Below are 20176 nucleotides of genomic sequence, written 5' to 3'. Positions count from 1 at the left end.
AAAGTTAATTAGTAAACCCCCTGGGAGTCACACAGGTACTCTTATGATGTTTTTTGCAGCTTGGTATTACAAATCTAGGAAGAGACTTTTATGAAATATTGCAGCATTTATTGATAAATAGCTTTATCAATGTGGGGTCATTCTCTTTTTTATAATATTGCGTGCCCTCATATTCTTCAATTAAAATCTGAAAATGCACTTTTATTACTATCCATGGCATATGTAAGATGGCTTGGGCGGAACATCCATTAACCCCTCCCCTTCAACTATCAGTCTGCTGCCAGTTCCATTACAAAATACAACAGCTTTTTTTATACATCCGATCAAATCGCAGAGAAAGTCGAAAGCCACACACACCCACTATTTCTCTCATTTGAAAATCTATTTCACTTGGAAATGTGTCAAAATACGGAAGTAAAAAACGATCGCAATTTCCGTTCACTCGGACTTGCTTGTGTTTGGATGAAGTAAGTCCTATATGCAACTAAACTGCTAAGTGTGATACAATTATGTGGCAATTTTCATTTTCTGTTAAACTATTTCCTTTTAAGTAAGAATTTCCAAGGTTCTCACAGGTGGTGTAGTTGAGAACGGGGCCTGGGGGGCTGGATCCGGCCTGGTTGTGTGCAAACACGGTCATGATGTAGGAATATCCGCAATGGCAGGAAAACTGACAGGAGGTCTTGCTGGAGTTGCACATTTTCCTCTAGCCATCATCACTCTTAATAAAGGTGGTGTAGACCTCTGCGTGAGGGACGGAGTTCCACATGACGGAGCAGTTACCAGCCACCACCTCCTCCACCCAGATGGGCTGTGGGGGACAGGGAACTAACACAAAAACATATCACATTGTGTGCAGTATAATATCAACTTTTATCAAGAAAGTAAATTCTTAAAGCCTGTAAAGACCAAAACAGTAACTATTAGGATAACTATAATGTTAACTATATGAGCATTGTGTTGGATTAGCATCCAAGCATGTGTGCTGCAGTTTTAAATGTATGAGCCCATAAAATTTTAAGGTGTTTTGATTGGCTGTCAATGTTTTATTATTCACTCTTAAAAATAAAGATGCTTAAAGGGATATTTCCGTCAAGAAAAAAAAATGTCCCCATGTTTTACTCACCCTTACTGGCATCCTTACTGAATATGATTTTCTTGAAAAATAATGCATTCAAAGTTATAAAACCACATTCATTTTACTTCCAAGAGGTAGAATGGGAGAGCATGAGCGTCACCTTTTTAGAAGCTCCAAAAAGTGCATCCATCGATCAAAGACCAGAGCTTGTTTTTCCGGCAAATGATGGTGACATCACTGGAACTTACTGGAAATGCCTGCGTCATTTGCCGGAAAAACAAGCCTCATGTTCAGAGGCATCCAAGGGATACCAGAAGACATCAACATTAATAGCGCTGTCAATATAGACAGTTTCTGAAATAATTCTCTTAAGACCACGGAGCGGTAGTTCTTGGATAGATGGATGCACTTTTTGGAGCTTTTTTATAAGCTGAAGAACTTTCTTTCGCCCCAAAGAACCTTTTGTGAAATAGAAATGGTCTTCTGATGTTCTATGGCATTGAAGAACCTTTTGAAGCACCTTTTTTAAGTGTTCAAAACAATCGCTCTGAAAGTGATCCCAACGATTTTATCATTATGTTTGTGTACTGTATGTATGTGAATATTTGCACTCACAAGAAATTAACTGCACTGGCTGTGAGGGGACACTGGGTCCGGCTTGGTTGATAGCGGTCACTTCAACCAAATGTGTTACTCCACAAGCCAGAGCGCTCAGAGTGCATGAGTTACTGGTCGAGGAACAGTTCTGGCCGGATGAACTCAAAGCAATATATTGCTGTGCACCCTGGGCTGGAACCCATGACACCACAATACTAGCCACAGAGACGCTGGACACCACCATCTCAGTGATCTGAGTGCTGGGAGGACCTATGGAGACACAGACGATGTGAATGTTTTCCTGTCTTTTCATCTCTCAACACAAACTTATGTTCAAGGAAAGATAATTAAGGGAACTCTTTCTCTTACGAGTGATCTGACAGACGTTGAAGTCATCTCCAGGGATATTTTCAGGACTCCAGGCATTTCCTTTCATACAGTAAATTGTTCCAGGATCCAGGTTTTCAAAAGCTACCAGAGTCTCTGTGGTGTTGAGGCGGTTCTGTGTGTACGAGCCGTCCTTGGTGATGCTGAGACTGTAGAGGGCAGCATGAGTCACTAGTTCCCACCTCACCAGGATGCTGCTGTTACTGGGAGAACTGGTGTTGAACTGAGGAGCAGAGAGGACTGTGGGCCACAGAAAAAGAGAGAAATGTGGTGAAAGATATTTACAGACTAAGATTTGTAGGCTCAGCATGTGGCCCAAGATTCTGCAGTGGGCTGCTAAGCTCCAGCCCGACAACTCTACAGATGATAAGCAGCTTTGAAGAACGGATGGATGAATCTTTGCTGAGGAATAAATCCTAAGTGTTGTTATAGATGTTGTTTACATTAAAATTACCTCTCAATTGCACTCATTCCTTTTGCTTTTCTTTCATCTCCTTTCCTTCCGTTCCTTTCCCCATTCCATCAATTCACTTCCCATTCCTTCCTTTGTTTTTTTAGTTTTAATTTGCTTTTCCTTCCCTTCTTTACTTTCTTCCTTCTATAGAAGCTCATCTCATCCCATCCCATGATCCCATCTCTTCTCTTCTCTTCCCTCGTCTCGTCCCTTGCCTTGCTTTCCCTGATCTCTTCTTTTTTCGACTCTTATCTTTTTGCCATTTCTTTTTTCCATCACTTCACATTCCCTTGGCTCTTTTTTCTTTTTCTTTTCCCCATCCCTTCATTTTCATTCCTTTCCTCCTTCCACCAGTTCACTTCCCCTCACTTGTTCTGTTCCATAACCTTTCCCTTCTATTTCTATTCTTTTACATTCGTCCATTTCCTTTTTCTACTTTCCCTTTCTTTTCTTTTCTTTTCTTTTACATTCATTCCCTTCCCTATCCCTATTGGTTGTGACATTGTTACTTATTTTAGTTCCAGGTTCATCCACAATTTCTTCTTAAATTATCACTGGTCTTGTGTTCTGCTTATCTATGCTTAGTTTTAAGTTTCTACTTGATAAATTTATGCAATAGTTTTCATCTCAGATGGCTTAAGTGCATCAAAGATAACTCTCCCATCCCATTGTCATCTTGTAAACTGTATCATGACGTAACTCTATGCATATTTGTAAGTGATATGGTTTCAAAATGAGACTCTTCTGAGCAATAGGTCCCTTCCTCTGTAAGTTCCGTGTGACCTTCTCAGCGTGCAACCTAAACAAAAGCACAAAGCTGCTGAGCACAAACGGAAAGATGTTTTCTGAGCCCAAACCCCTTGAGCGGGACCGCCCTGTTGTCATTGCTCTTCGTCTCATATTTTACCTGCAGAGCAAAGCCGGATAATGTTACTTACAGATACATGCGTGAGAAACTTATTTCACAAACCATGCGTGCTGCAACAAATCAAGCCTTGAGATCAGCCACTGTATGCGGCTTATCTGATCTTTCCTCTTTTAATCTCAATGAAAAGATAATGTTACTGCTCTGCTGAGGGTTAGAGAATAGCCAACTCTGTCCCTGTATGAATGGATCATTTCTTTGGCCTCTGGGTCAATGAGGGTGGAGAAATGGGAGAAAACCATACCTGTCTTTGCCTCCACGGAGATGGATGGCTGGCTCCTGCCTGCGTCGTTGACAGACATAACGCTGAGAGTGTAGTCCTGTGTAGGGCTGGAGGTTGCTGACAGTGCCCGGAGAGCTCGGTACAGGGGTCTCGGAGAAGAAGAAAGAGCCATCGTTGGTTTCGGCACGAAGGATGTAGGATGTTGCGCCGGATACAATGGGAGAATTCCACGGTAATGTTCTGGCTTTGTTTGGAGGAGGCCATCACGATGGTCGGCACATCAGGAGCTAAACACATCATGAATATTCATCATTCCACAACAGAAACCAAATTGCTATTGTGGAAAGAAAATACTAAGTCTGGGGAGGTACAATGTCTCTCATCTCTATCTTAACCCTCTGCAATGTGCAGTACATCCGACAACCATCTTACAAGAATACAAAATGCTGAATTGACATGGTGCTTGTGTAAAACAAATGTTCACACACCAAAACATATTACCTCTCATACATAGTCACTACTCTTAAGGAAGTACGCACCAGTAGATCCGTCCGCACTAATATCCGCCAGCATGTTATTGAGGTTTCCAATGGCCTCCACCGAAAGGTGTACAGTGTGTTGGGGGTCAGGGAATTAACAGAGCCCATGACGGTGTTCTGTCCAAAGGTTGCAAAGACCACGGGGACTGCTGAGTTTCTGAGTGAAGCTGTTACTCTGTATGACTGTGCACCTTCATATCTGCTCCAGCGGACAACTGCACTTTTTGATGTCACCGTGAAAATACTCACAGTCATTGTGCTGCCTGAAAAGAAATTATGGGTGAAACGTGTTGTTTTTCAATGCTGAAAGTAATTAAAGAAAATTATAACAACCAAAAACATTGCATAAAAAAAGTGATGATTTTGTTCAGATATGTTTCATTCAGCACAGCAGTACCTGACACCTGTAAACAAGACAACAAATAAAGAGCTTTATTAGATTTTATTCTTTTCGTTTACATAAAAAATTTGTCTCATGAACAGCATATTTTATTTATGGCAGCACTCTTAAAAGTATATATATTTTTGCAGTTATTACAGTTTTCTACATTTTGCTCTTCTGTGGTGCATCTTACAATTTAAATAAAGTAAACGTGAATAAATCTACCTGTGAAATTATTCCAAGCAAAAACACCAGCCACTTCATTCTCCAAGGCCTGCCATCTTGTAATTCAGTCTGAAATCCTTTATTTATTTATAAGTAAAAGCTTGGCACTCTCTGTTGTTTCTTCTGTTTCGTCTGAATTACTTGGAGCTTTTCTTGAAGGTATCTCAGAAAATTCAACCTAGCCCCACCTACTTAAATAGCTGACCAATCAGAACTAGATATAAAAGTTAGCTGGCCAATCAGAAAAGGGAATGAAACATCTTCAGGCAGGTGTAAACGAAAACTAGTGAGAAGAATGCAGCGTATAATAATGCATAGTTATTTATATTTTAAGCCACTTTGTATAACTGATGCTATTGTTTCTCCATACTGTCTTATTTATTACCCATAAATTTCATAAAGTGCACTGATAATCAAATGTATTTAATGTTATAGCTATTACAAGTTTTTGTATTGCAAGTTGTTTTGTGTGATCATAGACCACATATTTTCTAATGTATCTAATTTATTTTCACAGATGACTAATCTATTAGTTTAAGTAGCAAGACTATTTTTTAATGTTCCAACATTTCTTATCAAATAAGAATAAACTATTTAACAATTTAGGAATTTTAAATTCAGAAAAGATTATTTTTATGTGATTTTGATTCTTAACGAGTTTTGTATTAGTCTTAACCGCCTGTATTGGGAAGAATATCATTAATATTTTTTTTATAATACAACAAATACGATATATAAATCACATTAAACGTACTGACGATAAAAAACAACGTTTTAACATATAATAAATTGTAGATATCAATACATATTATAGAAAAAAATTATGATCATTCTCAAACCCACTAAAATGATACACACAAACGCTCGTTCACGTGCACACACTCCTTTCCAATGACGTGAGCGCCGCCGCAGCATCGATTCAGATGGCAACTGGAACAGAACACGGCTTGAAAAAACTAGTTTGGCAAAGTAAGTTAATTTAGTAATCTGATGTTTTTTATGCACATTTCTTGAAGACACATCGTTGGGCTTACTTTCAGCTCATAGTCTGATGTTTTAAAGTATAGTAAAGAATCTTTACTAAAGACTGACACACGATAGTTTGCGACGATCTGTGCTTGGTTGAAATAGTTGCACGCTTTTGATTGTCTTTTGTTAAATTTGTTTGGTCGTTATCTAGAAAGCAGTATGTATACCTGTATGGGTGCGTCTCGTGTAATTGTGTTTGTCACTTTAAATGTCAGGCATATCCCATTTAGTCATTTTTTCCGTCGCTTTGTTGCTAACGTCAGCCTATCCAATTGAGTTTTAGTGCTCGCTGTCAGATTTCTGTAGAAGCTGTTGCTGGTTTTTACCGAGAAAAGGTCAATTCTTGGGGGAGTATATTTGATGTTATGACTTGTTTTTATGTTTGCTGAAAGGTGCGTTTGACTTTCTGCGGCGTTGCGCAGATCAATATGAATATGACGTCATAGTACTGCGAGACTCGCGGCGGAAATGCGTTTAAAAATTATGCCATGGAATCGCTCTCGCGATATTTAGGTGTCATACGCCGTTCGATCTGCAGTGCGCAGATGGGAAAGAGGCCAATGATTTCCGCTCTACTGTGTGTTTTGACAGTTTCACTAGTTTCTATGAAAAAAATAGCATCAAGCGCACATGTGCTTTTATTGTTTTGAAAGCTAAAATGTATAATTATTTAAAATACCTTAACGCAGTCTTTTTGTATGTTTGATTGCCATTTGTATACCAGTAGTTTTTATACATTTAATGGTTATACTATGGTTACTGTGGTGAGTCTATAGACTATACTAATATAATTAACCCTGTATAGTTTTCATAATGTATAAGTTGAGTTTATGCCTGGTCATAATGATGTGAAACAAACGGTTGTTTAAATGTCTTTGCCATTCCCTTTTATAGCAAAACTCATAAGAGGAAATTAATTTTCTGCAAAAATATTCTTGATTTTCTGTTCCACATTGCATTAAAGGAACAAAATCATGTTATAAATAAGTTTCATTTATGTGTTATCACAGGAATCAAGGAATCCATTTTTGATGACTGCAAAAAGTCAGAAGTATGGAAGGTCAGTCTTGGTTGTTTTTTAGTTTACATTTCCCTAAGCTTTGACTGACAGGCCTTTGAGCCAATGTAATATTTGCTTCTGTAGAAATCCACTTTTGTGTACTAAAAACATAGTCTGCGTGACACGATTGGCATTAGAGAAGGGCACATACAGAACAGAGAAACCAAAAATCCAACTATACTGAAATATGTAAAGCTGCAATCTATAACTTTTCTTTAGGAATAATACATACAAAACTTTTGAAAAAAAAGGAAGCTCTTTAGCAACCCGTTTAAAGATGGTTTTGTAAAGTCTTTATGTTTCAAGCAGATTCTTAATTGTCAGCTGTTATTGTTCTCACAGATCCTCATCCTGGACCAGTTCACCACCCGCCTTCTTTCCTCCTGCTGCAAAATGTCTGATCTCATGTCAGAGGGCATCACAAGTGAGTGAGATTTGCACATCCTGTGTGTAAGATGGAAAACAAACCATCTGTATTTTTTTCAGTCTTGAGGTTCATTGTGTGACGTAAGCCGGCCGCTCTTCCTTCCCGTCTTATTCAGAAGGGAAGCGTTCTCAGATCCACATTTATAAAGCATAGACATAAATCATGCAGGATGGGAATGACTGTAAACATCTGTTGCCTTTCATTGTTCAGGGTGGATTTTCTGCAGAAATTATATTTCAATATTTTACTTTTGCCATAATTTATAGTTTGCTGTTAAGTCATATTCTAGCGGTTTATTTACAGTTGTTGAAGACCTTTACAAAAGCAGAGAACCAGTTCCTGAAATGAAGGCAGTCTACTTTATGACCCCCACTGCCAAGGTAAGAACACCAAAAGTGAATTGTCCATTTGTACGTAGACGGCTCGGTGGACACAGCCCCTAAAGTGTATAAAAAAGCACAGTAATTTTGCTGTCGAGTTAGTGATTTTTAGTGCAATTTTTATTTAAAAGTCCCCTAATAATAAAAATAATAATAATAAATATATATCTTTGAAAACTGGGTGACTTAATGTTTAGTGTTGTATTCTGAATGTTCAAATTTTCTGTAGTTACCTTACTGTAACCCTGTGTCTTTTTTTTACAGTGTATTGATTTATTCATTGATGACTTTAAATCAAAACCCAAGTATAAAGCTGCATATATCTACTTCACTGACTGTAAGAACACTGGTTCATTTTAAATTTTCTACTAAAGAATTTTATATGTAAGAAATCATTACATATTTGCATTCATGCATGTGTCAAAAAATTGTCATATTGTAGCTTTTATCAGGTACGTGTGTTATCCAAGAATAGAATCCGGGAATCTTAATGTTGCTCTATTAAATTGAGCTAAAGAAAAACTTGTATAAACAACCATTTAAACAGTTACATTTTAATTAAAAATGTTACATTTTGACAAAAGAAAACAAAGCAATAGAGTCCAAAAATATTTAAAATGCTTTTTTACAGCTTAAATCACGTTGTTTGTAAACTGTAATTCCAGACTGTCCTGATGATCTCTTCGACAAGATGAGGAAAAACTGTGCCAAATACATTAAATTGTGTAAAGAGATCAACGTTTCTTTTCTACCGCTGGAAGCACAGGTGAGCATCTCTGCATTCTGCATTCTGGAAGTAATAGAATTAATTACCTCATTGCATTGCATTTGCGTCACCTGTTCAGGTGTTCACCTGCGACGTCCCAGAAGCCTTCAAGAACATCTACAACCCTGACAGCAAGGTCAAAGATCAGACTCTGGAGCAACTGGCCAAACAGATCGTCTCACTCTGTGCCACGCTGGAGGAATACCCTGGAGTGCGATATAAGAGGTATAGTAAAGCATGAGATTTCTCGTTTTACACGTGCTGAAATTACAGCTAATGCAAAAATGGACTCTTCATACGCTTCTCTGCAGAGATTCTGAGCCCGGTTATGGAAGGAAGTTGGCCAACCTGGTGGATAATAAACTGGCACAACATTTTGAGCTGGATGACAACTGGCAAAAAAAGGTGAGAGTGGCAAAATGAGTAAGCCTATTTTAGGGTCATTGAAACAGGCTGACTGACAGTAGCCCCGCCGCTCGCAACATCCTTTAACATCATACAGTGGTCGCGTGCACACAGTTCCCTGTTCTTAACAACTTGTCAAAGTATGTTCTGTGCATCTCGGCCACGAGTCCACCTTCTGAGAAAACAGTCAGCATTTGTGGGCGGAGTTTGGAGGAGAGACGTGCACTGATATGGTTGTCAGTCAGCAACAGTCAGAATTGCTTACATTGGATGTTTTTTTTCTTAAAATCATTTTGCAATGTAGCCTATAATAATCCAGCAGTTTTCGTTTATTCCTATTTTTAGTTTATAGGCCTAATGTGGAATGACACTTTTTAATGAACCGTTTTGAAAAGCAAGACAAATAAAAATAAAAAAACATTTTGACTATTCAGTTTGTGCAAAAGTGAAAGAAATGGATTAATGGAGTGATGAGTTAAAATCACAATTTTAACCTGAGCTTTTGTTAAATCTGAGGGAATTGTATTCACGTGAACATCAAGTGTTAGAACTGAAAACGCCCTTGTTACTGAGATAACATCTGTTATTGACACCAGGCCCAGCGAACCGCAGGTTCTGGAATGCACCTATCTATGACGACAGTGATAGGTTAAACTCTGCCTACATAGAAAAATATCAACGACTACTTCTCAAGCCCCGCACACTGGCATGCCAATTCTAAAGTTGCGTTGAACCAGATAGAGCGAGCAAGCAATAAACAAACATGCCGTTAAAGATAGCTAACTATTTTGCCACCCCTGGTTGTAGAAGAATACAGTCGCTGCATAACCTTCCTTCAGATTCCGACATTAGTAACGCAGGGTTAAAGTTTATTTATAAAAAAGTTCCTGCTCATGTGGGAAAAACATGAAGCGTTTGTTCGTTTCATTTCCCCGAGGATTCCTTTGTGAACAAGGCAGAGATCAACACTGAATTTTTGGAATGACTTAAATTTAAAAGCAGTGCTGTGAATATTGGATCCGATAGGAATGGTGCAGCAATCTTATGTGAGTAAAACATTTTTATACTGCGTCACTATTGCTTTGTTAGAGATCGCTTGATTTGCCCTGAGCCTTTTCGCACAAGATTAGTATTAGCTGGGGACCTCTAGTTATTTGTTATACTTGCAGAGGTTGTCTGTGATCTTAAGCCCGTGCGAATCGCCATCTCTGTGATTGGAGAGCTCATATATAATTTTTCAAGGTTTTATACACCGTAGCTTTCTGCACACGGGCTCATACTCAAAAGCAAGACATAATGATTCAAGATGAAATATAAAGAGTCAGTTTGGGGAATATTCATATTTTTCATATATTCACACCGCCGCCATCGAGAGCTTCAAAAATCGCTCTGGCTGCCTTGCCAACAATGCTGTAGAAATATTTGAGGAAGCTCTGGCGCTCTGACGTACACCAAAGTTTACAGGGCTGCGCTTTCTGGAATCCTCTCAAGCGGTGGACTTTTCCATTCCAATTGGATGCCGCCCAACCGCTTCATAGCTCATTACCATAAAGTTGACCTGATTTTGACTCTACTTGATGCTCTCAACGGCCAAAACGCGTTACTGCTCGCTGCCGGCTGGCATTGAAAATGAAAGACTTCCAGCCACTTTGAAACTCTCAACGGAGGCGGTGTGAATGCACAGTTATGCATTACAAACTACTATCATGATGATAGTCAAAATGAAGATTATCGTAAGTACATGCTGCAATTTGGCACACCTAGCAACCCTGCTTCGTGCTTACATGGAATATGAGTTACTAGCAATCAATTCGCGTTAGTTATAACATTTTTGTATACATTGGCAATCAGGAAAATAAGCCCAGCCACTAAAAGTGTGTATATAGCTGAATGTGTTTTTGCTTTGATAAAAATTCTGGTCACACTTCATTATAGGGGGCAATTCTCGCTGTTGACAAACCATAAACTAAGACTTTTTCCTCAATAGACTCTTAATTTGCTGCTTATTAATAGTTAGTAAGGTAGTTGTTAGGTTTAGGTATTGGGTAGGATGAGGGATCTAGAGTATATTCATGCAGAGTATGTGCATTACAAGTACTAATAAACAGACAATATGCCAATAATATGCATGCTAATAACAACTAATTAATAGTTAGAATTGGCCCCATACTGAAATGTTAACAAAATGATAAGTTTATGATTGTAAGGCTTTATTTGGGGGTGCAAAGCGACGCACCCTACACAAAGGAGGCCTTACAATACAAAGGTTTGAAAACCACTGGAATAGTGGATATTCCTTTGCTGTTTGTACTGTAGTTTGTTTTATGCTCCTTTGTCGTCATAGTTAAGATTTTTGGCTTTTATCAAACTAACATGTCACACCTTTCATCTGCAGGGTAAGACGCAGGCGCAGCTTCTGATCGTTGACCGTGCACTAGACCCTGTAAGCCCAATCCTTCATGAGCTGACCTACCAGGCCATGGCTTATGACCTCATACCTATCAGGGACAGCATCTATAAGTGCGTGAAGTTTCACCAGTCACTTTAAATTGCTGTTGACTTTAAATCGTTATTTTCTCAAAGGCCAGATGTATCCAGTTTTAAGGAACCACCTTGTTTATTATGTCATTGGTGTTTTTGTGTTATGTGTTGTCTCTTAGGTACAAATTAAAGGACGGTTCTATAAAAGATGCTTTACTGAATGAAGAGGATGAATTATGGGTAAAATTACGGCATATGCATATCGCTGAGGTCACTGAGTGAGTCCAGTCGCTTTTATTTTCGAGTTCAGCTTGTATATCGACCAACTCTTCTAAGGCCGTGTTCGCACATGAATTCCTTTCAGAAGCTGCTAGCATCTGTTTTACATTATAATCCTGTGGGGTAAACGCTGTTTTCAAAAAAAGTCCTGTGCGCTTTTTTAAGCACCAGCTCAGAGCGTCTTTTGAGGTTGAAAAAACTTCAACTTTTCTGAAAAAACGCATTATGTCGAGGACCTTTTTTCACAGCTAACCAATGACAGACACCTATCGTTTCTATAACAACATGCATAGAACGTGATTGGTCTCAGGCTTGTATATATAATGGTGTATAAAAAAAAATGGCGACCGAAACGCCCGTTGGAGCATAGTTTTGTAGAAACGTAAGTTTAATTTCATTTTCAATAAATTTTGATTTTTTGCTTTTATTGCTAGCGAGAAATTAGTATTGAAGTCTTTAAATATGGGTTATAGCAAAGACGCTCTCTGTTTATAAATCAAATAGTCTTCCGTTACGTTGCCTATGAAGCCTTTCTCTAAGCTGCCTTCATAAACAAATGCTATCTTTGAACATTGCCGGCGGCTATTTGTAACTACAATGCTGCAAGCATTTTTTTTTTTTTACTAAAAAAACGTCATTGTCAACTTTTTCTTGTCAAAAAAAAGTCAAATGTGAACATGGCCTTAGGAAGCAAACTTGTCTTTTTATTTGCCTGGAGTAATTTTTTTATTACTGTTGTGTACATACATAGATATCAAGATTGGTATTAGGGTGAGTAAATGATGAGGGAATTTTCATATTTGGGTCAACTCTCCCTTTAATAATCCCTTTAAATGCTGTCTAATTGCTGTGTCAATAGGCGCAGGTCAAAAACCCAACAATTCTTGACCTACTTAAAATGGTCGTAACGAGGCTAAAGTAATAGTATATAACTTGTGCTGTATGTGTTTCAAAGGCAAATCCCCAAACTGGTGAAGCAAATCTCTAAGCAACAGGCTGATGGGAAGGTACATATACTTTTACAGTTAATTTGCAGTAGTGAACAATCTCAGTGTCCACTTACAAATTCTCTTGTGGCTATGTCATAGATGCCTATTACAAGGGGTTTTATGATCATATGATATTTCCCCTTCATTGGTAGATCACAATCGGAGCCCTATCACAGCTCATGAAGAAGATGCCTGCTTTCCGTAAACAGGTTGCTCAGGTAAAGGAGTATCACCTGACATTCACCGGTCAAGGTCACATATGCGTTCTGTTGTCACATCGAAGGCCTAAGATTCTCTAAATGCCTATTGAATGACTGAAGGTCAATGACTGATTTTTTTGCCTTTGTTTCTCACAGAAAACCGTCCACTTAAATTTAGCAGAGGATCTAATGAATCATTTCCAGCTGAACGTGGAAAAACTCTGCAAAGCTGAACAGGTAGAGTCCCCCGACTCCAGGCTTTTCAGTCCAGTTGAGGCTTGAACTTGAATGACATAATAGAAAGATGTATAAGATCATATAATGAAGATTTTATTGGTGGTTTGTACGTAGGATCTGGCTGTAGGTGCAGACGCTGAGGGTCAGAAGGTCAAGGATCCCATGAGGACACTGCTTCCTGTGCTGTTACACCCTCATGACATTAACGATAAGATCCGAGCTGTTCTCCTTTACATTTTCAGTCTCAACGGTAGATGCTTTTCTTCTCTTGTCAATTTTTGCCTAACATCTGTCAGATTGATTTAACAGTGATAAATACATTTGTGGGTGATGAGCAGGAACGACAGAGGAAAATTTGAATAAACTTATTCAGCACGTGAAGATCGAGGATAAGAGCGAGTATGTCCTGAACTGGAAACATCTTGGAGTTCCCATCCTCTCTTCGGTATGTGTGACTCTGTCTCTACTCCTCCACCAATGCTTTATCACAGTGGTTCTCAAACTGTGGTACGCATACCACTAGTGGTACTTGAAGAGACCCCGGTGATAAGTGAGGTTACATGACAGAAAGTTTTTAACTCTATATATGAATTAATATTTCGTTTTTTAAATATGATTTCAAATGTTTAATAAGCCTACAGACCTGCCAACCTGTACGCATTTTGCGTAGCAGGTACACATTTTGACCTCAAAGTACGCTGGTATGAGTATATTGTGTAATTATTTATCTTCTATATTTAATATTCTTTCCACATTGTTTGTCTTTATTATAAGTTTGTATGCTTTCTGCAAGTCCTCACAGAGTTAATAAATGCCCTATAAGAGTTTACAGAGCCCTGTTAACTCTTTCCCTGCCATTGGCAATCTCGTCATTAAAAAAAAAAGTTCCCGCCAAGGACGAGTTATTACTGCAATCGGTGTTTGTACTGTTGTACAGCAGGTGGCGCTGTTACACACCTTTGGAAAAACCTAGAATCTCTGAACCTAGAAAATATTTATTTGATCTGTTTTTAATGATTGTTCTTAGTGTAATCTGGGTGGAGTCTTTGACCAAAAAATATTATCTAAGCTATTTAATCAAAGTGATGCATTTTTTAAGAAACCTATCCACATCCAAGGGGTGATAAAAAACGAACAAATGAAGATAGAAGAATACAGTTTCTTTTGTTTGATAGCAGAGACCCTGTTGTTTCATTTGATGTATTGTTTGTCCATAAATCACTGTACTGTGAGCCATCAAAATTTAGTGAAAATATAAAATAAAAAAATGTAAAGGCTGGCGGGGAAAGAGTTAACAGTGCACTGCAGAAAAGTGTTTTGTCCACTATTCCTGCTTACTAACTTGAAAACATGGACAAAACATCTTCTTTAGTTTGAAAGAGCTGGTGATTTAAAGGTGTTTGTATTATTAATAATACTTAGGAATTTGAGGATGGGATGTTAAGGGAAAGATTCACAACTCTACTATTAATTTAAGTGTTTATTATGTTTTTCTATGGCGGTCATTAGGTGGTACTTGGAACAACACATTTTAATAAAGATGGTACTTGATCTGAAAAGTTTGAGAACCGCTGCTTTATTACATCAATCAGGGTGTCTGCAGGGTCTAAAAAAGTATTGAAAATTGATAAAGTTAGAGAAAATTAAGCCCCTTAAAAAGTATTTAAAAGCCTTAAATGGCATTTTCCAAGGTATTCAATTGTGTATCATCTTTTCATATTTGTCAAAGAGGTCATGTGCTAAAGTTTGCCTGAACTGAATCATTGCGTAGGCAAATAGACTAATGGGGAAATGCAAGTTTTTGTGCAAATGGTTGGAGGATATATGGTTGGAACTGTGGCTGAGGGCTGTCTCTGAGAATATCCGTGAGGTTGTACTGCAGGTGTCTGAATGCGATTAGTGTAGCCTCGTTTCTCGTTCTAATATACATTTAGACATTTGGCACATGCTTTTATCCAAAGCGACTTACCTTGCATTGGGTTAGTCTCTCAATTCATTCTCTGGGGCTTCGTTCCCACCTTTCTAAACTATGTTGCATTAGTTATCACAAACTAAGACTGTTTAGTTGTGCTGTCTTTCAATCAGTACATAGTAAAAGCAAGTTAAAGATCGCCAATGTAACCGATTAAAGTGTATGGAAAGAGCCTAAAAAAAGTTCTAAATAAGTATTTAATTTAGCTCCATGAGACCACGTGGATGTTTTTTATTTTAATGGATGAACTGTTTTTGATATCGGACGCATGAAATGTTTTTGTATGTATTAGATTATTAATATTGACATCTGTGCTACTAATATGGTGAAAACAATTGGTTACATTGTTTTATTGTAAGGCTGACATCTTCAGGTAAGGGGACAGCTTTTTAAGATTAAGAAAGTTGGTAACCAAACAACATTGTTCCCTTTGATTTCCATTGTATGAACACAAATCCACATTTCTCAAAATATATTTTCTATTTAACAGGAAAAATGAGTCATATGTTTAACTTTTTTAATGAACTGTCCCTCAAGGATACAAACAAAAATTTGTGGTGTTATTTTCCTTATTTCCCTCTCACAACAGTCGTCAAGTTTCTTCTCATCTGGAAAACAGTCCCGAAGGAATCGATCAGACGAGGAGACTTATAAAGTGTCTCGCTGGACACCTGTTCTCAAAGATGTCATGGAGGTGAGCAACACACGCAGTTTCTATACTCCAGACTTGCCTTTATACATTTTGGATGGTTGAATTCCATTCCAGTATACCTAATCATGTCGACAGTAACCATCTTGCTTTAAAAGTAATTATAAAGCACAAAAGGCTGCAGAGGTATTAATAGAGCCAGGAATTCGCTGAAACATGTCAGGCCCTGCCCCTATGTGTTTGGTCCACCAGTTTTACGGTCTATGTGACGATTTAGTGACAATGACAATGAGAAACTAATCCTATATGACTCATATAGACACACAAAAGAACAGCTTACAGATATTAAGAGATTGGCTGACAGTTTCTATGTACCGTAATAAGACAGAGTTACATACAGTACGTGTATTTTACTCGGGGCAAAAGCCATTGAAATTACGACCCAGATCTTGACTGACAGTTCAAATGTCACTGGAAAAACAACCTATTGCAATGTTGACTGTAAATTAAAAAATATAACATACAGTGGTATGCAAAAGTTTACACACCCCTTGCAGAATCTGGAAAAAGCTGAAACTTTTGGGGAAAAAAAAATAGGATTTCTAAAAGTAGCCCAGTCCAAAAGTTTAAACACCCCTGGTTCTTATTACTGTATGATGCTACCTAAACAATCAATGAGAGTCTGTTTAGTCCTAGTTGTTTAAAGGTTTCTTGTTTGTCATGCATCATTAGACTGTCAACTGATCTTAAGAAAGATTATCCAGGTCCTCCACAGCCTTTGCTTTTTCAGCATTTCTGGATATTTGACTTTTTACATTGAGGACAATCGAGAGACTCATACACAACTATTACTATAGATAGAAACATTCAGTAGTGCCCACAAAGTCAACACCATTCATTTAAAGTCATGTGGGTGTAAAACCTCTGAAAATGGTTTTGGTGTAAATTGTTATCGTTTCATAAATACATCTTATTTTTTCAATCACTAATGTCCTCCAGAAGATTTAAAAATACATAAACGTTTTCTGGAAAATAAATATATATTATTTTACATCAAAACTATTTTCAGAAGCTTACACCCACCTGAATTTAAATGATTGGTGTTGACTTTGTGGGCAACACTGAATGTTTCTATCTATTGTAATAGTTGTGTAACGAGCTGTAATGAAATTCTTGTTGTTTTCTGTATTTTATTTTAATCAACTTTATTATCTCTGTGTGTGAATGGTAGGATGCCATAGAGAATAAACTGGATATCAAAGACTGGCCATTCCAGTCTGAATGCCCATCAGCATGGAACGGTTCACGTGCTGTAAGGTAGGGTGGAACAGTTTGATTCGTTCAGTCTATTATAATTCATTTTACAGTCAGAGGAAAGGCCTGTTCACACTAAGGATAATAACTAAGAATACAGTTTTGAAAATCATTCTATATTTAAAGGACCAGTGTGTAGTTTTTGGAGAATCTATTGACAGAAATGCAATATAATATACATTGATACAACAACCATTGATGATATTGTTACATCCCTAATAACTCTGTCCTCAGAGGCATATAAAGATTTATAAAGCGTTGTGTTTCATACCTTAGAATGAGCCATTTCTCTACATACACTATGGGCATTTCCATTGGTTTCACCATGTTGTTTCTACAGTAGCCCTTAACGGACAAACTGCACTATGTAGTGCATCTCGTAAATACGTTATCTCTTTCTGGAAAGAAGCGAAAACCGGACGACATCTAAATCCTCTCTCAGCCTCCGTATTGTTTTTCATGGGAGGGGTGCTGTGAGTGGTTGGTTGCTATTCGTAACCTCACCGCTAGCTGCTGCTAAAAAAACTACACACAGCACTTTTAAGGCTACAGCAGTCCACACCACAACTTAACACCATAAAATAATCATAACGTTATCGGCCTTGGTGTGGATGGTAATACAGTTTGTGTTATTGTTCTCGTTCTTTGTGTAAATTGGCCTTTAAACTACTCTGACAGACATAATTTTTAATATGAACATTTACATTTTGGTCAATTTTGGCATTGTCTCTTCTTCTGTTTGGCTGGGCCCACAGGGCGGTAAGGTAAGGCAAGCTTGATGATTTTCCCCTTGGTGTGTGTGCACATTCAAAAGGTTTGAACACAAGAGCCTGTGACCTGACCCCACTGATACTGTCAAATATAAAAAAACACTATCTGATTCACAGCCTAAATCACTCTCACGTCCAGTTCTGATGCATACTCGTGCATTTTGTTTGTCAGGTCCTGTCGGCTCTGGTTAGGAAACACATCCCTGGCACATACTTGTAAACCTCAAATTTTGTGGTGTCGTTTTTAACCATAAGCACCTGTATCAAGTAAACAGTGACGTCACTGATGATCTCATTGTTCTTGATATGATCCTTGAAGTTTTAGGGTGTTTTCACTGTTTTTAAATAAAGCAAACTCAGACCTGTTTAAGTGAACCACATAGTGTTTTTTATATTGTGATCATTTTCATGCTAATTATTTGTAAAATGACCTTATCTAGTTTGGCTGAAAATCGTTTTTCCACAGAAATTACATACTTAGGTTTTAAAGAGAATAAACAAACATGTTAAGCAGAATAAACTAACACTATGATTAGCTATTGGCTTTATTTTGTATTATTTTGCTCTTATGCCTTAAAGGATTGAAGTAAGGTAATAAGACAACACATATTTTCAATCCGTCAAAAACATTTATTTTAAAGCCAGATGTTTGCAATTACTTTGCTTTAAAAGGCTTTGAGTTTGCTTAAAACATTCACTTAATTCTTAAACTACAGGGGAACCACTTTGAGATCCCTGAACTAAGCATAAAAAACATTTAATCTCGCTTTCTTGATATTTGTGTTGTTTCTCACTTGTTCTCTTTGTTTGTCAGTGCACGGCAGAAGCACAAGGGCAGTTCTCCAGATGATCTCAGGAACGGCTCGCGACTCATCATCTTCGTCTTGGGTGGAGTCAGTTACTCAGAAATGCGCTGCGCATATGAAGTCACGCAGGCCAATAAATCCTGTGAGGTCATCATCGGTAAGATTCTTTACAAGTCCACAATGATCCAAGAAATCATCCTGCTAATAACATAAATAATGAAACATTTCTTTCTCATTTTCTTAAGGCTCTACAGACATCCTTACTCCATGTAGTTTACTTGAGGACATTTATAATCTGACCAGACAGCCCATGGAAACTTTTACCATTATGGAGGACAAGCCTTGAACAGCTCCCAGAGTGCCCCATGACCCCCTCCCGCACACAGGACTGTACAGCAATAACTGTCAAGCATTTTCTCAACCAATTCTTAACATACCTTAAAAATCTTATTCGAAATATTAGAGAAAAAAAATATAAATGAAATTGTAGGTGTATAAAGCTCACTTTGATCCTAAGGTTGGCTTATCAAATACTTTATTCAACATGGGGGATACAAACATAAGCCATTGATACCATTTTGGATCGATCTGGATTTCGTGTTTGACAAACTAATTTTTAGTAACACATTAATACTGATGAATGACACTTAAAAACTAACAGACTTCAGGAGAATAACTGGTGCTTTACACACTAGTGACTTTTTATTGCAAGCTTTATTCTAGTGATAGCGAAAAGCTCACACTGGACTTTCTGTAACACTTTTTCGTGTATTTGTTTCATACATTGTTTAATGAGATGTACATAAGTATTCATTGCCTGCTTGGTATAATGGAGTGGTTTGCCTGTATAACATACATATCCATGGGTGAACAAAGGAAAGTTTTTAACAAACGTAATATATGCATTGCTTGAAATTGAACAACTGACGTGAATGAATGATGTGGTTCAATTTCCAGATTGTTTTGTAATGTTTATATAAGTGTGTGTGCTATGGTCTGTCTGATTTCATCTGTTTTAATTCAACATAAAAAATGCATTGCCTATATAATGTGTTGTGTGGTTGGTTGCTCTGGTCTTTTGATGAACACACCGGCAAGTCTCTATATATTATCTAATACAAGTTCCCTTTAGATTCATTTAATTGATATATGAACAATTGCATCGTAATACACATTTCCTTAAAGGAAATTAGATCATGTTTTCTACAGAACAGCATGTTTTCCCACATATAAGAGAGACCAGAGGACACATGAGCTCATATTAAAGTATTGTTCTGTTGTTTCTGTGCTGAGCTCTGATTACTGCAGATGTATTGGTCCCTTTTAACATAATAACCCACAGTCTCTCAGAGGGTTTGATAAAGTGGAGATATATAATCATATCAAATCTGTCCTATTTTAAGGGTTTAGCTATTTTGTGGTCATGTAACGGATGCCTGTGCGTGTGTAGACACAAGAATGCATGCTCTTCGTAAACTTGTATACGTAACCACAGCTGTATCTGTCAGGAAATGATAATCTGTGGGAAAACAGAAATATTCAGACCCATTCTTGAAAATTAGGAAACGCCTGCCACCTGGAGTTAGCATTTGGTATTACGGG

The 20176-nt window shown here is 37.7% G+C and overlaps 1 protein-coding gene across 1 annotated transcript; it reads left to right on the top strand.

The window, feature by feature from the left end:
* The first annotated feature begins 5695 nt into the window (after window positions 1-5695).
* Window positions 5696-19625, top strand: stxbp3 (syntaxin binding protein 3). The gene is made up of 19 exons (XM_056733185.1): window positions 5696-5779; window positions 6850-6899; window positions 7242-7323; window positions 7630-7706; window positions 7971-8043; window positions 8372-8472; window positions 8552-8697; window positions 8784-8877; window positions 11273-11397; window positions 11538-11636; window positions 12593-12644; window positions 12779-12844; window positions 12983-13063; window positions 13178-13313; window positions 13402-13508; window positions 15625-15729; window positions 16916-17001; window positions 18583-18731; window positions 18820-19625. The coding sequence occupies exons 1-19, from the start codon at window positions 5734-5736 to the stop codon at window positions 18918-18920; spliced, it is 1776 nt and encodes a 591-aa protein (XP_056589163.1). The 5' UTR covers window positions 5696-5733; the 3' UTR covers window positions 18921-19625.
* The last annotated feature ends 551 nt before the right edge of the window (window positions 19626-20176 follow it).

This window comes from Triplophysa dalaica, chromosome 20, assembly GCF_015846415.1.
Source record: "Triplophysa dalaica isolate WHDGS20190420 chromosome 20, ASM1584641v1, whole genome shotgun sequence".
Classification (NCBI taxonomy): domain Eukaryota; kingdom Metazoa; phylum Chordata; class Actinopteri; order Cypriniformes; family Nemacheilidae; genus Triplophysa; species Triplophysa dalaica.
The sequence above is the reverse complement of the archived record's forward strand: the minus strand, read 5'-3'. Positions and strand labels throughout refer to the sequence as shown.